This window comes from Drosophila miranda, chromosome 3, assembly GCF_003369915.1.
Source record: "Drosophila miranda strain MSH22 chromosome 3, D.miranda_PacBio2.1, whole genome shotgun sequence".
NCBI lineage: Eukaryota > Metazoa > Arthropoda > Insecta > Diptera > Drosophilidae > Drosophila > Drosophila miranda.
The window spans coordinates 11,607,547-11,619,111 of NC_046676.1; the positions used below are offsets into that span (position 1 = coordinate 11,607,547).

Here is an 11,565-nt window from a genome sequence, read left to right on the forward strand (position 1 = left end):
TTAAATGGTTCACACAACATGGAAAAAGACTACTTGGTTATAGACGGTTTGAGCTACATATCTATGGTCACTTCATCGATCTCTATCTCCGTCTCAGGATCGCTGTCCCATACCGCTGTACCGGGAGTCAGGAAGTCCTCGGGCAATGCAAACGGATGATGGAAGTCCCTTCGGTGTTCTCGCAGGAAATTGAGAAGCTTTTGCTCCAAGTACCGCTTGTTCAGCGTTATAAAGTCCAGCACGGCCACATCCATGAAGGGGTTGCGGTTCGCTTTCTACAAGGTTCGTCCATAAGTAAGCAGAAAGGCGCAGATAACACGGCTGTCGGAATACGTACATTTAGGTTGGAGGTGGCTACTGGCCTCAGAAGCTCATGATTCTGCTCCTGCAAGTCCTGGAAGTTCTCGTGCATAATCAGCTCCGTCCAGGGCTCCTGGAAGAACATCAGGAAACAATCGATTGTCTTGGCGCTGAAGCGAGCCTTCAAATTGTTGAGCAGCAGCTCGTGCCTTCCGCAAAAGTGCTCCAGGTAATCCAAGTGTGCGACCTGAAATTGAGAGGAATAGAGGTCATCCATATTCGAGGCGACACAGTCATACCTTATTGCTGACCACCACAATCTCGTCCACTAGCATGGTGTGTGCCAAGCAGACCCGGCAAAAGGTGTTGTCCTTATAGGTGGTGAGGTTGCAAGCAAACTCCGGGGGAAGCTGAGAGGCGAGGTAGCGACGTGGCATTGTCACTTTTGTAATGATATAGTTGAGTGGCAGCAGTGCCTGAAAGAACAGCGGCTCCGAGTACTTGTATTCGAAGTTATCCGGCTTTGGAGTTAGATTCAGGATGTGCATCAGCTAAAAGGAAGAGGATCAATCTCTTTGGCTAATCTCTAGTAAACAGATCAGATTACTTTCCCACCTTGCGGCCCAGCTCCCTTTCGCTGGTGTACTTGTACTGGTAGTTGGGTGCGCCCTTCATTTGGATGAACTTACCCACTGCGTAGATGTTTGGGTCGTTGGTCTGGAAGTCCTCGTTCACTAAAATATCGTCCTTGCGCAACTGAATGCCACATTGCTTCAGCACTTACGAAGAAGGATGGATAGGAAATGATTAAGTGTCGTCTGCGTTGAGATTGAGTACTCACACTTCTTCCTTCTAGGTGCCATGTGCCCCTCGTCGAATGCTATGAAGAGATCGCATTCGAAGGAGGTCTGTTTTTTGCTGGGGAAGTGCTCGAAGACCACTTCCATGATGAAGTGGAATGAATCGTCCTCCACCCAGCGTACAAAGTCATGGTCTTCGACTAGCTCTATCCCAGAGTCAATGAGGATATCGTCCAAGATGTACTGAAGGTTCTTGTCCCAGTATGGATTCTTCAGCTTCTCCTCCGCAGTTATGCCGGTGATGCGACGTGGCTGGACCAACATGATGCGCGAAGGCTCTACGCCGTGGCTGGTCAAAAAGGCAATGCATTCGTAGGTCTGCAGATTAGATCCGTATACGAGTATCTTGTATGTGCGGGGCATCTCCTCCAGCACCGCCCGGACCTTGTAGAACAGCAACAACTTCTTGAGCCGCGAGTTTATTTCCACGAAGTTGCATGGCAGATTCTTGGCCATCGCTGATCTCGAATTTAGCGTCCTCATGGCAAAGTCCTTATAGCACGCCAGCAACAATGTGTCGTAATAGATCTCGCAGCTGTTCTCCAGTTTTACGAACTTCTTCTCCCTACAAATACTCAACGTAATACCCATAACATGCTACACAGGGAACGGATTCCAAACCTGTTAATAAAATCAATCCTCCCCGGTACAAAGTGCACCCAGTGGCGCAAATCGATGCGGTTAGTCACATCTCTCACGTAGCACGAGACGTTCTGGAAGGACAAGTAGCAGGTGCCAGAATTGCAGCAATATGGGCACTGGAATATGCCGTCGAACTCGGCCTCCACAATTCCCGGCATGGTGATCACTGTCACCTGGACGCGGGGCAAACAGGTGTACGTCTCTGAATTCTGGTGACTACGAGGAGACTTTGGGTAGGTTATGCGAAAGAAGACATTACAATGCCACTCACTCCTTGCTGTTCCACTGGAAGACCAGCTGTCGCAGAAATGCCTTGGCCACATCGGTAAAGCCAACAACTACGAGCCTCTCGCTATTGCCAAACCATTTTGTGGGGTTCAATTTGTGGCGATATATGATCAGGTGATCCTGGTAGAAATTATGCACAGTCAGATTCAGTCTCTCCTTTAAAGTATCCTCTTCCTTAGGGACTCTGAATGTGGTCGGACTCTTTTTCATGGGATTCGGTTCGACGACTGTCATCATCTTCTTCAGGTCATTCGTAAACTGGTGACCCTGCGAGTAAATTCTAAAGTAGACATGGAGTCTCTTGAAGTCGGGTACCTACATTAGGCGCGGAAACAAAGTAATAATCCCGGTAACTCGTTTTCATAGCCAGATCCCGAAATATCAGATCGCTACTAATCATAAATAGGGGGTGCAGCCGCAACGAAATGATCTCGGCCCGCAAAAAATTCAGATAATTTTGGTGCCTGGGCAGATGGTAGTGATAATGGAGATGATGGTGGTTCCGAAACTGGCGTAACACCACGAATCCAATAGCGGTATTCTCCCTGGCCGCCTTGGCCGAGTTGCCGCACCGAATGGTATAGACGGCGAACTCACTGAGCTCGTTCTCCAGGACATCCTTCATGACGGCGGTGATCACTTCGAGTTCGTTCTTCAGCTCAGCGCTCTCATTGACCTTGGAGGTGTAGGAGAAACTGCTTCCTGTTGAGGAGCCGGAGCTCCCGTACGACTTCAAGTCCGACACACTGCGACCGACGGCCAGGGCTTGAATCACAGCGACGTCCTCCTTCTGCAGTTCATACAAGCTTATCTCCCCGAATATTGTGCTGCGATGGGTGATGTAGACCTCTTCCGGATTAGCCACCTCACTGGGGCGAGAGGCAACTGGCTGAAACGGGAAGTTGCAGATATAAATATTCATCTATGCTTAAGAGTTGACAACGGTTGTGGCTAACCATAAAGTATTTGAGCACCTCTACGTGGCTGCGTATGGACTTGGTTTCCTTCGAGATCAGCATCATGCAGTAGTCGCGGTCGGGAAAGGCACAGAACATGGCTACCACGCTGTTGAACAAGCGTTCCAGCGGAAAATCCTTGCGCGCCGCAATGTACTTCAGGACAAACACATTCGATGCCGCATCAAGGGCCAACTCAGATCCCCGTGGATGCATACCGGCACTGTAAACTACACTAATGGATTTTAGCTCTTTGCTAATGTAGTATTCGGAGTTCGCAAGTTCTGCAAGAAAAAAGCGAAGGAGAAAGATATGTGTATGTTCCGTTCAGTAGCAATTGATGACGTACTTCCAATGATGTATTTCATTTTCGAAAAGAGGCTCTCACGCATAAAGAACCTATTCGATCCGCTTGTGTAGTTAGCCTCAATAATTGTGCCATGTATGGAGCTGACTTTCGCCTTTCCACCACTGTAAACGCTGCGGATATACTCGTATCTTTAGGATATGCTAAAAGGACTAGGTCAATAATTTGCGCACCTTAGGCCACTGTCGTTCTTTTGCAAGCCGCCCAGAATGGTCATGGCAGACAGATCGTCAAGAGCATCTGAGGTGAACAGGCAGGCGCCGTTCTTGGCCTGGACAGAGCTAATGGCCGGGTATCTAAGTTCAGGAGACTGTTTTTTGTTGTTAAAGATGAAAACTTACGAAACGTTGAACATCTCTACATGGACCGACTGACCCTCGATAGTTTTGACCAGATTGCCAAAGGATTCCAGCTCATAGTTCGTCACATAGAAGCGGATGTCGATGTCTGTCGACAGCCAGAGGAAAACGGCTGTTTCGATCTCCTGGCAGTCGTTCTCGGTCTCCGCCACGATCAGAAAACTCTTCTCCCTCCCACTATCCGTGCGCAGTATCTCCTCGGCTATGTAAAAGTCTCCCAGCTCCTCACGCATCTCTGGATATTCGTACTCGTGTATTGCCACAATGTCATCATTATCCTCGGGCCTGCAATACCAAGCTTCTGATTAAGATGGCCTTAAGCAAAAGTAGCAGCTTACAAGGCCTTTCGGTAGGTGATCTTTCGCAATAGCTTAAAGCGATAGACGATATAGAGTTCCTGCGTATTAAAGTTGTTCTCAACGGAGAACTCGCGTGGATAGTAGACATCGGCATACTTCTCCAAGTCATCAAACGTCTCCACATAGTAGGTGGGCTGGGCAATCGATGGATTCTTGACTGTGATGAGAAACCAAACCCTATTCTCCCTATAGAAAAGTTCCCTCAGAATGCTGGCTATGGCGTCGTCATTCTCGCTCTTATAGACACAAAAGTTAAAAAACATCGTGTTCAAAAAACTAAGGGGCATAGTGAGGCTGCAGGGGAGTAGGTCTAAAATAAGCAGTTGTTAATCGGTGGGGTTTCATCCGTGGATTTACCAATATCTGACGGACAGCCACTCTAGCCAGCAATCGCTGGGTAGCGCATCGATCGAGGGATAGTTGCGGAACTCCGCATAGGCAATCATGCTGGATGTCTCCCCATGGAGCACCACCATCCGGTAGGTCTGATAGCATTTGAAGAGCTTAGCCTTTTCCACGTATTTGGGGCGAATGTTGCCGAACCATTTGACGGTGGGCGAGTGGATGAGTGTGTCGATTGCATCCAAGTCATAGATGTCCGCTGTACGCACTTGATAATCCATTTCGGAGCAGTATCGCTATAAATGTGTATTCGACTATGTTGTAACCTGTTGTGACGGGAAAGTCCCTACGTTTATTCGAACTACATTACAACTTTCAATTTTCAGATCGTGCTTTTCGTGGGTGGTGCTATGCCATCGATGAGATAGCACTTGTCCTTGGCATCCTCGCACTGGTCCTTGGTCCCTGCTTTTTCGGTGCCCTCCCAGCGGAAGTACGGACACTCGTGCTTCTGATGGTAGTCGCTCTGGCAGAGGAACACCATCAAGAGGTAGGGCCGACAAGCATTCTTGAGCAAGGCCTTGGCCCCGGGACTCGCCTTCAGCATATTGTAGATGCCCATAGCATCTTTGCGGCAATGCTCGAACATGTTGATGTGGTACTCCTTCTCTTTGGGCCGATCCGCGTATGTGGTCTCCGCATCCAGCTTCACCATCTTCATATTGATCGTGTCACTCTTTCCAATATACTTCTTCTGCTTGTAGAGGCACTCTACGAAACACTGAAAGAGATTCAGTTCAGGAAACTATCTATCTATACATCCTTGTAAATACAAACCGAGAGAAAGCGCAGGGTTTTTCCGACATCGCTGTCGCCGTCTGGTGGCAGCTTGGATGAGTGAATGGTGAAGCATTTGACCAGCTCCTCCTCCTCCCCGATGTAGAGCTCCGAGCAGCAGCCGTTCCGCTGTTAATAGATGGTATGTTAATGATTATCCCTGTAAATATTTCCCACTACAGATCACCTCCTTGCCGCACTTTTCCTCACTTAGATCCTCGCCAGAGCTGGAGCTGGAGATGCTGCTAGACTCTTCAGAATCCTGCCCCGCGACCATGGCCACCAAGAGAAGAGGCAGCAGCCAGGAACAACTCGTGCGGTTAACCATCGTTCTTTAAATGGAATCTCATTGAGGTTCGGTTGGAATTTATAACATCCGCTGATCTAATTACCTCCAATATTAAATTGGCCACGTAATTGGATTGCTTAATTAAATGTAACAAATGAGACTTTAAATCGGCCCAAGTACAATGAGTAGAAACGCATTCACAGACATTTTGATGGACCGCCATTTCCTGACGATTTATCAACCCTCTATAAAAGCATTCAGAACCTGCAGATAACTTCAGTATAAGCAGAACAATGAAGCCTATAGTTCTATTGACTTTCACCTGCCTGATCTGGGTAAGCGGATAATCGTATAACCTAATTTGTGAGTCCTTAAGTTTGCTTTTCAGTTCGCCAGTGGCATTAGCATTGACTGCGAAAATCCCGAGGCCATCAACGAGGAGCACATTCACTACTGTTGCAAGCATCCCGACGGACACAATGACATAATCGAGAAGTGCGCTAAGGAGACGGGATTCCAGCTGCCCAGCCAGACCGAAGAGGCAATGGTGGACATCACAGCGGATCGGGCCATTCGAGGCACCTGCTTTGGCAAGTGTGTCTTTGGCAGTCTGAACTTCATGAAAGGTGAAGAGTTGGACATGGAGGCGGTGCGCAATTACTTCAGCTCCAAGTTTGCCGATGATTCGGAGTACGCCAAGGAAATGATCAGCGCCTTTGACCACTGTCATGGCAAGAGTAAGTGCCATATACCATATGTTTAATTGATCATCTTGACACATCCCTGTTATCCAAGGTGAGGAAAACACCTCCAAGTTCCTGTCGAAGCCCATCTTCCGCCAGATGTCCCATCAATTCTGTGAGCCCAAGTCGAGTGTGGTATTGGCCTGCGTGATCAGACAGTTCTTCCACAACTGCCCAGCCGATCGTTGGTCCAAGACCAAGGAGTGTGAGGATACTCTAGCGTTCAGCAAGAAATGTCATGATTCTTTGGCCACTCTTTAAAAGAATATGTAGTAAAGAATATAAAAAAAGTATCTTATTCAATTTTAAATACATTTATGGGTGTTTTTCTTAAGAATCAGTAGAAGATGATCTCTATCCCAAATATTCCTCTAAAGGTAAACTTCAAGGACCATTCTCTAAACATCGATTATTTGATAGCTCCGCTTTTATTGAACAGATATTGATATGATTAGCTTTATAACAGTATTCTGTATTGCACTAAATTTGAAAATAAATTTTGTTAAAATCAAGGAAATAAGGTTATAGGAAAAACCTTCCGGATATCGAATGTATCCTCTTTTAATGTTTAACTTTCAATCTATATATTTCAATGATCCTTTAATGACAATTTGTGTACCCATAAAAGCATGTTTTCTCAAGTGTTTTCGAAGACTCCTTAAAAGTCCCCTCCTCACATGGTGGTTAGGACATCTTTGCACTTCTTGGCAAAGGCCCGCGTCTCCTCGCATTCGGTGGAATTCGACCAACGGCTCTGGGGGCAGTTGTGGAAGAAATTGTATATCACGCAAGAGAGGATCACACTGGAGGCGGGCTTGCAAAATTTCCCCGTGCCGAAGGCCCTCACAATGGGCAGAGACAGAAACTGCGATGCGGCATCCTCAGCTGTAAAGGATGTGGGATCCATGTGGGATTAAGAGCTTCTTCTTCGCGAAATTGAACTCACTATTGGAGTGGCATTTCTGGAATGCGTTCAGCATTTCTGTCTCGTACTCGGGATCCGTTTTGTGGTACTTCTTGTAGTGGGTGTGGACGGCAATCATGTCCAGGGTGTCGTTGCTGTCCAGCAGCTTGTAGTGATCGAAGACGCACTTGCCCCAGCAGGTGCCCACCATGGCCTGGTCCACGGTGACATCCTCCATGGCCTCTTCCTCGGTGGAAGGTAGTCGGAAACTTGTCTGCTTGGCGCACATCTCGGTGACCTCGTCATGCCCGTCGGGATGCTTGCAGCAGTAGTGGATGTGGTCCTCATGAATGCGCTCCACATGCCGGCAATGGACGCGAATTGCCGACAGTCTCCCCTACATTAGTGAAAAATCAATCAGTAGCTCTATTCTGATTTTAGCTACCCACCAGGAGCTGGGCCACAGCCAAGCAGATCACAAAAGTTGCCCTCACCATTTTTGAAAACTGTGAAACCCCTCGCTGGCCCGGGCGCACTTTATACCGGCCCACCGTTCCCCATTGATGGACAGACCTAATGGCCCCCACAATGCTCCGACATTAATTTGATTTCGGGCCCATTATTATGGCAACAGACCTGACGACAGTCGACGAGGGGTCGTGGCACTGTCATAGCGACGCCGTCACGCAATTTATTATTAATTTTCCGGGGCGAGGCTGTCGCTCGCCTTATTAGTCAGAAATTGGCCTTTGAAATTTGATAAGTCGATTTGGGCAATCATTTAAAAAGAAAAACGATTTGCGATGGGCAAAAAGGGTAAAGGAAAAGGCAACAAGCTGGCCAAGATGTCCGAGGAGGAGCGGGCCCGCTATCTCCAAATGCGAGCCGACGCGGAAGAGGAGACGAGGCGCCGGAAAATGCAGCTCATTGCGATGTACATGAAGGTACTGTACTGGACTCAGGTGATGGCTAGAACCAGAAGGACTCTAATAACTCTAGTCATGTTCCCTTTCCGTAGAACAAACTCAAGCGGGAGGATGCCTTCGGGCGGCTGAACATGGCCAAAATCAATCAGGAGTGGCGCAGCATTCTAAGGCAGGTTAAGATTCAGGAGCTGCGAAGGGAAATCGTCGACGTGGAGGCCTTCTTCAAGGAGGCTCTGAAGCGCAAGGACAATGTAATACAGCGCCTCATAGCACACATCGGCTCCACGGAGGATATGTACGCGAATCTTCAGCAATCCCACATGGAGAATATAAGCGGTATCATTGGTGAGATTCGTGTGTATTTCCCAAAACCCTTACCCCTGATTATTAAACCATCTTATCTAGGTATCCACCGGAGTAGGCTGGAGTTCTTTCGGAATATCTACGAGGAGGATAAGCAGGCGGTTCTGGGTGAATGGGAACAGGACTCGGCTGGCTTCCGGGAAATGCACGCCCAGAAGCAGCTGGAATTGGAGTGCGTATTCTATCAGGTGGAGGAGACCACCGATCGGGAGATCAAGGACAGCCACGAACGATTCCTGGATCGGTGTGAGGACCTTAAGAGCGGTGTAAGTGTCATTCTAATTAAACAGCAGGCTGCCGTACTCTTCCCAGTCGTCGCACTGGGCCTTTGCGTACTCCGACATGCACTTGATCAGATCCCTGGACTGCGAGCACTTATTGTTCCTGTTGCGACTGTTCTCCAGGTAGCGGAAGCACTGCTGCACCGTATCCATGAAGAAGTTGCGCAGCTCCCGATCGCGGAGATCCTTGGTCAGTATATAGCTGACTTTGCGCCGATCGGGCAGGCCATTCCCGTCCGCCTGCGGAGGAGTCAGACAGGATGAATGGGCTGAAATGCAGTATTTTGTCACCTACCATATTCATCTCCTCGAAGAAACACTGGGCCACACACTGACCTCCCTCGCTCTCCGAGCTGTTTCTGTTCTCCGTCTGCTTCAGGCTGCGTTGCCACCTATAGCCATTGTTAGTTCTACCGTCCTGTTCCTGGCCATAGTCGTATCGATTTACCTTCCTCCCATAACCTCGGTTGTCCTCGTTGTCGTCCGGTGCATTTCCGTTGTTGTTGCCGTTGTTGTTGCCGTTGTTGTTGCCGTTGCCGTTGTCGTTGCCACTGCGGTGCATGCAGCTGCGGACAACCCTTTTTAACTCCGCCTCGCCGTAGCCCTCCTGGGCGCGGCACTTGAGGCCCTCCACAGAGCAGCAGCAGAGGCAGAATAAGATCAGCCAGATCATTGTGGAAACTGAATGCACGAACAGCAGCCCAGCCTTATATATAGCACTGTGGAATGACACCCTAATTGTTGCCCTGACTGACACACAATGGAGGCAGCCATCCATCAATTATGACTCGGTTTACGTGCCCGATTTCAGATGCAACTGCAGCTGGAGCAGATCACCAGCCGTGGCGAGGCCAAGCTGGAGAAGCTCTGGCAGGACTACCAGTCGGTTCTCGCCGGCTACTGCCAGCACATCGAGGGCTTTTACTCCGAATATGTGGATCTGAAGCAGCGCGACGAGGAGGCCGCCCTGCAGATCAGCCAACAAACCTACGACATTGAGCACCTGATCGATCAGTTGGCCAACCTTCGGCTCGTCTCGGAGGAGTTCTACACTAAGCAACAGGCCCAGCTGGAGCAGAGGCAGGCCATCAAGCAGCAGCTAACCGACCGCCTCAGAGAGCTGCGGACCTGTGTGGAGCAGGAGGTGGCCAGGGATCACCAGACCTTCAAGCTGATGTCCGTGGAGAGCTACAATGCGCTGGAGACCCTGCAGGGAATCGTCGGGAAGGGCGAGACCTTGGTTCAGCTGTCGGCGGTCTGTGCGAAAATGGAAACGCAGCGCGAAAAGATGTTCCTCCTTCCCGAGCTGTCGCGGGAGATCATTGAGATTCGTGAAGTTGAGGACCGATCCGACGCATCTACTGACTTGCTCAAGGTACGAATTAAAATCATTGGAATGCCCCCTAATACGTATATGCCTTCCCCTAGGCTGAGATAGGAGTGGTGCCGCAAATGGACACCTTCTGGCGTCGCGTCAACAATGTGTCCGTGGACGTGGCCTGCCTCAAGCAGCAGAAAAAGAGGTTGGAGGCGTCCAATAGCCAGCTCAAGGCGGAACTCCAGGAGTACCTGGTCAACCTGAACATCGGCAATGGCTCCAACAGCCACATACACGACTACCTGTCCAGACGGCCCAAGAGCATGTCTGTGGATCGCGTCACGCGTCTCCAGCTGCAGCCCAAGCAGGTGAAGAGCGCCCTGCCCACTGGCCGCCGCCCGCCCCCTCCCACTCCCCCAATATCTCGTCGCAGCCGTGGCCGAGTGGCCGCCTTTGAGGCGAACTTCTCCAACGCGGTTCGATCCCGGAATCTAGCCAGGGGACGACCTGAGTTGGCCAGGATTGAGAGGGCATCGTAGAAATTTGTGTCAATATTACTTTCTCTCTTTAGGCTAACATGCATACCATTTGGAATATTACAAAACGCTTTGGCGCTAAAACGCCGCTACGAGGGCACATGGACATGGTCTGGCTGAAGCTCGTGTGTGCCCTTTATCGGGATGGAACGTTGAACCTGGCCGTGCCCCTGGGAAAGTACCGCCAAACAACGGTGAAGAACTATCGTGATTTCTATCCAATTAGAGGCCGGAATACCTATTTGGGCTATAATAAGAATGATATGGCTTTTTGCAACGCCTATCTGCAAAAATTGCTCCAGGATTACAGCCACAAACTGGAGGAGCAGAGGAAAGCCCAGGTTCGGGACACATTCAAGCACAAGTCGTCCTATTAAGAGGATTTTCCCAAGGCGCTTTGTAAACTTCTAAGCTCTGCAATACAAAATTCAAACTCAACGAAGAGGCTGTTACAAATTCAAAACTAAATAAATCGAGCTGCCAGATCAGTGAAAAGGTGCAGTTTCATTTTCTATACACTCTGGCAAGTGCTGCCAACTTTTTAGAAGAAAAGATATCTGTTTTTGTGGCTGAATTTCCAAAAGAAAATAGAAAACATATGTAGCTTAATACTATATATTTTAAATAGACAGATTCCGTATTTCCGAAATCGAATTAAAAAGAGCCAGAACTAGCTATAAAATAGCTGATTTGGCAACAGTGTGTATAGCATTGTTCGTTGTGCTGCCAGATCAGTAAATAATGTCGTATCTTAATTTATGCGCCTGCATATAACATTTCACTCCTGGCAAGTTAGTTTTTCAATCGGTAAATATACCGTTTAATTTAAATATAAGACTGTATATTTCGCTACTAATGCAACGCAAAAATAAGCTGTTGTTTTGAATGGGCTCTA

General features: G+C 48.7%; 6 protein-coding genes across 7 annotated transcripts; 2 read left to right on the forward strand and 4 right to left on the reverse strand.

Moving 5' to 3' along the window:
* Window positions 1-34: 34 nt before the first annotated feature.
* LOC108158565 (cilia- and flagella-associated protein 61) lies at window positions 35-4,776 on the reverse strand. 2 transcript variants are annotated; one of them, XM_017290999.2, is made up of 14 exons: window positions 4,489-4,776; window positions 4,111-4,425; window positions 3,755-4,057; window positions 3,587-3,694; window positions 3,396-3,526; window positions 3,047-3,330; window positions 2,410-2,979; window positions 2,074-2,357; window positions 1,782-2,018; window positions 1,142-1,725; window positions 916-1,079; window positions 600-851; window positions 338-547; window positions 35-275 (listed from the first exon to the last, which is right to left on the reverse strand). In XM_017290999.2, exons 1-14 carry the CDS (start codon window positions 4,752-4,754, stop codon window positions 54-56), a joined length of 3,930 nt encoding a protein of 1,309 aa, XP_017146488.1. In that variant the 5' UTR covers window positions 4,755-4,776; the 3' UTR covers window positions 35-53. The 2 variants fall into 2 exon arrangements, with proteins under 2 accessions (XP_017146488.1, XP_017146489.1); XM_017291000.2 differs by lacking the exons at window positions 35-275; window positions 338-547 and having other exon boundaries at window positions 722-851; window positions 990-1,079.
* Window positions 4,777-4,790: 14 nt separating this feature from the next.
* On the reverse strand, window positions 4,791-5,675 carry LOC108158569. The gene is made up of 3 exons (XM_017291004.2): window positions 5,498-5,675; window positions 5,311-5,439; window positions 4,791-5,254 (listed from the first exon to the last, which is right to left on the reverse strand). The coding sequence occupies exons 1-3, from the start codon at window positions 5,636-5,638 to the stop codon at window positions 4,856-4,858; spliced, it is 669 nt and encodes a 222-aa protein (XP_017146493.1). The 5' UTR covers window positions 5,639-5,675; the 3' UTR covers window positions 4,791-4,855.
* Window positions 5,676-5,787: 112 nt separating this feature from the next.
* Window positions 5,788-6,679, forward strand: LOC108158571. The gene is made up of 3 exons (XM_017291007.2): window positions 5,788-5,934; window positions 5,988-6,336; window positions 6,395-6,679. Exons 1-3 carry the CDS (start codon window positions 5,893-5,895, stop codon window positions 6,601-6,603), a joined length of 600 nt encoding a protein of 199 aa, XP_017146496.1. The 5' UTR covers window positions 5,788-5,892; the 3' UTR covers window positions 6,604-6,679.
* Window positions 6,680-6,744: 65 nt separating this feature from the next.
* Window positions 6,745-8,042, reverse strand: LOC108158570 (general odorant-binding protein 68). Its single transcript, XM_017291005.2, has 3 exons — window positions 7,696-8,042; window positions 7,289-7,643; window positions 6,745-7,227 (listed from the first exon to the last, which is right to left on the reverse strand). Exons 1-3 carry the CDS (start codon window positions 7,741-7,743, stop codon window positions 7,016-7,018), a joined length of 615 nt encoding a protein of 204 aa, XP_017146494.1. The 5' UTR covers window positions 7,744-8,042; the 3' UTR covers window positions 6,745-7,015.
* On the forward strand, window positions 7,978-11,165 carry LOC108158567 (dynein regulatory complex subunit 2). Its single transcript, XM_033391101.1, has 5 exons — window positions 7,978-8,190; window positions 8,265-8,517; window positions 8,578-8,801; window positions 9,628-10,191; window positions 10,245-11,165. Exons 1-5 carry the CDS (start codon window positions 8,050-8,052, stop codon window positions 10,671-10,673), a joined length of 1,611 nt encoding a protein of 536 aa, XP_033246992.1. The 5' UTR covers window positions 7,978-8,049; the 3' UTR covers window positions 10,674-11,165.
* Window positions 8,512-9,594, reverse strand: LOC108158568 (odorant-binding protein 59a). The gene is made up of 2 exons (XM_017291003.2): window positions 9,112-9,594; window positions 8,512-9,056 (listed from the first exon to the last, which is right to left on the reverse strand). The coding sequence occupies exons 1-2, from the start codon at window positions 9,592-9,594 to the stop codon at window positions 8,814-8,816; spliced, it is 726 nt and encodes a 241-aa protein (XP_017146492.1). The 3' UTR covers window positions 8,512-8,813.
* Window positions 11,166-11,565: the final 400 nt, after the last annotated feature.

Bases quoted from the DNA above. Each gene is read 5' to 3' on its own strand.
- LOC108158565 (XM_017290999.2), bottom strand. From the start codon at position 4,754: ATGGATTATCAAGTGCGTACAGCGGACATCTATGACTTGGATGCAATC. The intron at 1,080-1,141 runs GTGAGTACTCAA...CTTCTTCGTAAG, and splicing joins GGCACCTAGAAGGAAGAAGT to TGCTGAAGCAATGTGGCATT. The intron at 548-599 runs GTATGACTGTGT...TCTCAATTTCAG, and splicing joins TTGTGGTGGTCAGCAATAAG to GTCGCACACTTGGATTACCT.
- LOC108158569 (XM_017291004.2), bottom strand. From the start codon at position 5,638: ATGGTTAACCGCACGAGTTGTTCCTGGCTGCTGCCTCTTCTCTTGGTG. The intron at 5,440-5,497 runs GTGATCTGTAGT...ATCTATTAACAG, and splicing joins AGGAAAAGTGCGGCAAGGAG to CGGAACGGCTGCTGCTCGGA. The intron at 5,255-5,310 runs GTTTGTATTTAC...AATCTCTTTCAG, and splicing joins AAACCCTGCGCTTTCTCTCG to TGTTTCGTAGAGTGCCTCTA.
- LOC108158571 (XM_017291007.2), top strand. From the start codon at position 5,893: ATGAAGCCTATAGTTCTATTGACTTTCACCTGCCTGATCTGG. The intron at 5,935-5,987 runs GTAAGCGGATAA...TTTGCTTTTCAG, and splicing joins CTTTCACCTGCCTGATCTGG to TTCGCCAGTGGCATTAGCAT. The intron at 6,337-6,394 runs GTAAGTGCCATA...CTGTTATCCAAG, and splicing joins TGACCACTGTCATGGCAAGA to GTGAGGAAAACACCTCCAAG.
- LOC108158570 (XM_017291005.2), bottom strand. From the start codon at position 7,743: ATGGTGAGGGCAACTTTTGTGATCTGCTTGGCTGTGGCCCAGCTCCTG. The intron at 7,644-7,695 runs GTGGGTAGCTAA...TCACTAATGTAG, and splicing joins TGGCTGTGGCCCAGCTCCTG to GGGAGACTGTCGGCAATTCG. The intron at 7,228-7,288 runs GTGAGTTCAATT...CATCCTTTACAG, and splicing joins CCAGAAATGCCACTCCAATA to CTGAGGATGCCGCATCGCAG.
- LOC108158567 (XM_033391101.1), top strand. From the start codon at position 8,050: ATGGGCAAAAAGGGTAAAGGAAAAGGCAACAAGCTGGCCAAGATGTCC. The intron at 8,518-8,577 runs GTGAGATTCGTG...CATCTTATCTAG, and splicing joins GAATATAAGCGGTATCATTG to GTATCCACCGGAGTAGGCTG. The intron at 8,802-9,627 runs GTAAGTGTCATT...GCCCGATTTCAG, and splicing joins GTGAGGACCTTAAGAGCGGT to ATGCAACTGCAGCTGGAGCA.
- LOC108158568 (XM_017291003.2), bottom strand. From the start codon at position 9,594: ATGGATGGCTGCCTCCATTGTGTGTCAGTCAGGGCAACAATTAGGGTG. The intron at 9,057-9,111 runs GTAGGTGACAAA...ACTCCTCCGCAG, and splicing joins TCTTCGAGGAGATGAATATG to GCGGACGGGAATGGCCTGCC.